Source organism: Montipora capricornis, chromosome 7, assembly GCF_036669925.1.
Source record: "Montipora capricornis isolate CH-2021 chromosome 7, ASM3666992v2, whole genome shotgun sequence".
NCBI classification, from domain to species: domain Eukaryota; kingdom Metazoa; phylum Cnidaria; class Anthozoa; order Scleractinia; family Acroporidae; genus Montipora; species Montipora capricornis.
Genome location: NC_090889.1, coordinates 14,665,474 through 14,670,473, shown reverse-complemented (window position 1 = coordinate 14,670,473; position 5,000 = coordinate 14,665,474). Strand labels below are relative to the sequence as shown.

Below are 5,000 nucleotides of genomic sequence, written 5' to 3'. Positions count from 1 at the left end.
TTCCTTGGAAGCCAAATGATCTGGCCATCACGTGATGATGTAAATAAATTCATGCCTGAGAGTTTCAAGGCCATGTACCCAACTACAAGAGTTATATTGGACTGCACAGAAATTTTTGTGCAGACCCCAACTTCACTGCTACTCCAATCACAGTTCTATTCTTCGTATAAAAGTAGCACAACACTCAAGGGTTTAATTGGAATTACACCATATGGTGCCATCTCTTTTGTGTCATGCCTATATACAGGTGGAATCTCAGACAAAGAAATAACAAGGTGCAGTGGTATACTAGATTTACTAGAACAGGGGGATTCAGTGATGGGAGACAAAGGTTTTGACATTGATGATCTTCTTAGGGCAAAAGGTGTAGCTCTGAATATTCCCCCATTCCTCAAAAGTCAAGGCCAGTTTACTGCTCTAGATGTACAAAAAACTAAGACCATTGCCAGGCTTAGAATACACGTGGAGCGTGCGATAAGGCGGATCAAGGAGTACCACTTTTTTGATACTGATGTACCCCTTTCAACATTAGGTTCTGTAAACCAGCTGTACACAGTGGCTTGCTTGCTCACAAATTTTCAGGGTCCCCTAATATTATCTCAAAATAACAAGTAAAATGAACAGCTGTGGAATGATTACAAGAAATGGGTTATTGGTCATGAAGACACCTGTAGTGATAGACACTAAGTAATTCCCTTTTTGACTTTGAAATATTAAATCCTAGACTTGAATAGGGTTACTGAAATAACTCTAACTAGGAACAAACTTTGGTAAAATTATTGATGGGTACATTATGAATATTTAAGAGTGGTCTTTGCTATATATGGTATTTATAATGCATAAACGGTATTCCTAATATATTAAGCATTCACAGTACACAAATAAATGCTCATCCATGGGGGAGGTAAGGCATACCCCAGGGGACTTGACATTCTAGTCTGTTTCAATGTCAAATTTCCTAACCAGAGCATGGTTGCTAGTATCTACACACCCCTTCCCATGCCAAAAACATACCCCTTTCCCTGTCAGGACCGCCCACTCGTGGAAATTTGTCTTCTGTGAAATTCTAATCCCAGAAGTGAGAATCTTAAATGTCCTGGGTCCACCTTTCTCCCTCCTGGGGCTTAACATTGACAGGTGCACGAATCAGAATACATTGGATACAGTTAAAATCAAAATGCTGCATTTAATACATGTCTAAAGACATTACTTGTGCCTCCAACGTTTCACCCATGTTTTCCCGAGTGATCATGAATGTGACAAAATTAATATATTCATCAGCACAAATAATATTGAAAGAAAAAACTGTCTACTTTGTCTTTGGCCTCCTGAAAAAAAAACTGATCAAACATTATTCTTTGACACACATATAAATTGTCATTGATATAACTGAAGAAATCACACCACTCCAGACCAGTGAGACCAGGTAGGCATTGAACTTGATAATAATAAATGTCTGTTGTCTTCAAAGTATATGCACTGGTGACAGGATCTTTGACCAAGTATCTGACATTGTCAAATGTTGTTTCGCCTTCCTTAACAACCTTTACTTCTAGTAGGCCAAAGGGATTTTTTCCACTATTAACTGCATCCAGGTCATAAACCTTACGGTCAGGACTGCAGCCCAGCCATGCACACTTGGGATTTATAACCAAACCTGAAGGGAAAAGATTTACACGTCCCCCCTTTGCTGAATTTGCATAAACCATGGCAGCATGTGCCTCAAGTTCAATCCCCCTTTTCATGGCATTGGTTTGGACATATCTGCTGGGATTGAGCTGGCCTACTAAAGAGCCAAAATTTGACACTCGTTTGGCAACCAAACCAAATTTGCTGGCGGTGATTCTTTTTTTTCGAAGAAGATACCAAATGCTGCTTGAAGATTGAGTTATGGTCTGTTCTTGAACTTTAAGAGATGCCTCTCGGGTGACGGAAAGTGCTTCAAATGCAGCTTGTTGCTTATTATCCAAACAGATTGAATAATTGTTTTCAAACCTTTCGTCTGAATTGTCCAGTGGCAATTCTGGAAAAGCAGTGCATGTGAAATCATTTATAACATAGTCTGTTGACATCCTCTGCTGGTATGATAACACACAGCCTTTTGGCACATTCCCATATCTACATGGCACAAATGGTACATTTTTCATCTGTTCTTTACTAGGAACCAGGGTTGCTATGAGAGGCTGGGGTGTGTAATGGCTAAAATGATTTTTTGTCCATGTTCCATACATAGTAGCAGGGGAATAAAGAGTGCTTTTGATGAATTTACTGTACTGTGCTCCCATCTGGGGTTTTTTAACCAAAACATCTTGAATTTCCTTTTGCTCAATTTTCCTTCCCCTTGGAACACTCCATCGCTGTTTCATACTGGTACAGGTAAGTTCATCAGGTAAACAACAATGACCAAGTTGCTTAAGAAGTGCCAGGTAGTACAGCAGACCAATTACATGATGACAGTATCCCCCTATTCCAGCAACACAGGAACATTTTCCTGCCAGAGAAGCATCGCTTATCTTTGCAGATACCTCCATGATGTGAGGGGGCTCACTCTTCTTCATAGATCTAAAGCATTTAGCATTCACTTTGGCCGTCCCTGCAGTATAGTTCACTGCAAGAGATACAACATTTGTAACTATTAGGTGTAAGATTTACCCTCAAAATGTCTTGTTCATTAATAAAAGCTTAATTCTCTGATGCTGGAACTATTACTTTTATATTCTCGTACATTCGAAAACATGATACTTACCCTTGATATCGTGTAGATAGCCCGGTTCTCCCATAAATTTGTAAGCTTTTGAGGTAGAAGTGCAACCAGACTTCTCCTTGGAGTATCGCACAACATCATCGAATGTTAAAGCAGGAAAAGCAGAAATATCTTGTGAATCTCCTTCCACTAAAAATAATAACATATAAGGCATATTCAATAAGTCGACAATACCTCAAATGTTTAATGGCAAATGATATTCTTTGTGATATAAAAGATATGTGGACACAGAAGACACACAAAAAAAAACAAGTATAATTTGTCACGCCGATCATAGGTAAAAATTGGTGTTTTCCCGCTTCTAAAATGGTCTATATTGCACTCACATTTTAAAATAGGGCAAAGGCTTGCTTTAACAGGTGTTTTTATGTAAGTCTAAGGCATGGAAATCATTCTAGAAGAAGATTTTTTGAGTACATACCTTGCGAAGCCGCCATGTTGTCAAGCGCCGGTGCTGGTTTAGAACGGCAAACTGGAAGCGAAAAACGGTTTTACTTTGCTAAAAACAAGCCTAGACTAAAGTTTGGAAATATGACTTACAATAACTGTAGAAGTGGACTAAAATTAAGCGCTCTTATGTCTAAAAACTTTTCTTCAAAACCACACGTGCTTGACCTTCTGGCTTTTGTTCAACTGGAACGCTTGCTCTCCAGTTTCGTGTTGCTAGGTGGTATCCAAGCACGTGACCTCTAGCTGCAAAGGGCCTATTGATACCTTATCCTGTTGAGGGGTATATGCTCAAATGGTAAAAACAAAAATAACTAAAAGAAAATCCTGCATGCAAAAAACTTTTTTCTATGCCTGAGTAGCCGGTGCACCCACCCTTTTTGCTGGTCACCCCTAGCTAAGAAAATAATGAAAGAAATTAATTTTTGTTATTCTAAAATTATGGCCACATTTATGTATGAAGTAATACCAGTCATACCTGAGAAAAATTGTCTTCCTGGCCCTCCATCATCAACTGCAGGCTCCCCAATATACACAATTTTTATTCGGTTTCCAGGATTAACTCGCTGCTTTAATCTTGCTTCCTTAAAATCAGACCACGTGTGCCTTCTTCGCACATTTAACCTCACTGGATTCTCAGATAATGACTCGGCCAAATTTGATATCACATCCTGAAAGGAGTATCTCCGTCAATTCTTGGCTGTTCCTCGCTTTCTTGTGGCAGCTCCAACGAAGAACAAGGCAGAGGAACTGAATCAAAGGAAGCAACTTCACCGACCCAAATGTCACAACATGCGTCTGCGTGATCTGCAATTTCCGTGACTGGAAATAATTGTTGACATGTTGTACACTCTATTTGTTGGAAGCTCTTTCACCACATCCATCATCGAACCATGCATCTGTGGAGTACTCTGTCCATGGACTTTTATTGGATCGACACTGCTTCTGGTATCCGGTACTTCTACCTCTACCTCAGATGATGAGCTGGCTCCCATTTTCCCCCTACCCCTGGAATCTGTACGACAAGTTTCATAAATGCTGTAGTCAAGATCGCTGTCCAATAACCTTTTATCTTGGTCAAAGTCTGAATCGTTATCACAGTTGGGCATTTCAGAGAACAGGAAATAACTCCTAGTAGCAATGAAGAGAGTCACGCGATTATAGTGTCTCCCAACGTTTTCTCTGTACTCTTTTAAGGAAAAATCCTTGTCAGTTCCAGGTAGTTTCACCACCTCATTGCCATCAGGGAAAAGCAGCACGTATTCGAGCCCCTCGTGAATGGTTTTGTGGTGATTTGAATGTTTTCTCACGGATTTTGCCAAAATGCTCTCTTTGTCTGCCGAAGGCAGTTCTTTAATAGGTAAAGTCAGCCACCTTGTCCAGCTTCATAAAACCAACGTTAATGCTAACCTCGGTTTCTTTTGCTTTGCCCTTAGCTATCTTCGCCTTCTTGCTTTTTGACTCGAACCATGACGTTCTCTCTCGTTCTTTGCGCGTTCTAAATTCATCAAAGCTCACAGTTTCGTGACCAGACGATGTTGATGGAACAACTTCAGCAGCTGATTTAAGGGAATATCCACAATTAGGGCAGAAGTTGGCATCTTCAGGCGACTTTGATCCACATCGGCTACAGAACATCGTGGTAGAAACTCAAAACCAAGCAGGAACGTAGTCAGTTGGCAAATTTGTCGTCACGGTAAAATGTAGCGCATGTGCAAACACTTCAATTCTGGTCGCCGGCCGCGAAATTTCCCGCCCAAAATATCATAACAAACCATTGAAATTCCTG

The 5,000-nt window shown here is 40.2% G+C and overlaps 3 protein-coding genes and 1 pseudogene across 3 annotated transcripts in view; 2 read left to right on the top strand and 2 right to left on the bottom strand.

The window, feature by feature from the left end:
- Nucleotides 1-623, top strand: part of LOC138058252 (uncharacterized) — a 19,785-nt gene extending 19,162 nt beyond the window's left edge. The window contains exon 5 of the mRNA XM_068904162.1: nucleotides 1-623. This exon is cut by the window's left edge and continues 580 nt beyond it. Within this exon, the coding sequence (XP_068760263.1) occupies nucleotides 1-615 (615 nt within the window). The 3' untranslated portion in view covers nucleotides 616-623.
- LOC138055693 (uncharacterized) overlaps nucleotides 1-5,000 on the top strand; it is an 86,160-nt gene that overhangs the window by 55,668 nt on the left and 25,492 nt on the right. The window lies entirely within an intron of this gene.
- LOC138058254 (uncharacterized) lies at nucleotides 1,275-3,102 on the bottom strand. Its single transcript, XM_068904164.1, has 2 exons — nucleotides 2,747-3,102; nucleotides 1,275-2,608 (listed from the first exon to the last, which is right to left on the bottom strand). Exons 1-2 carry the CDS (start codon nucleotides 2,916-2,918, stop codon nucleotides 1,278-1,280), a joined length of 1,503 nt encoding a protein of 500 aa, XP_068760265.1. The 5' UTR covers nucleotides 2,919-3,102; the 3' UTR covers nucleotides 1,275-1,277.
- The window catches only part of LOC138058256 (uncharacterized), a 4,779-nt pseudogene continuing 2,979 nt past the window's right edge, over nucleotides 3,201-5,000 (bottom strand).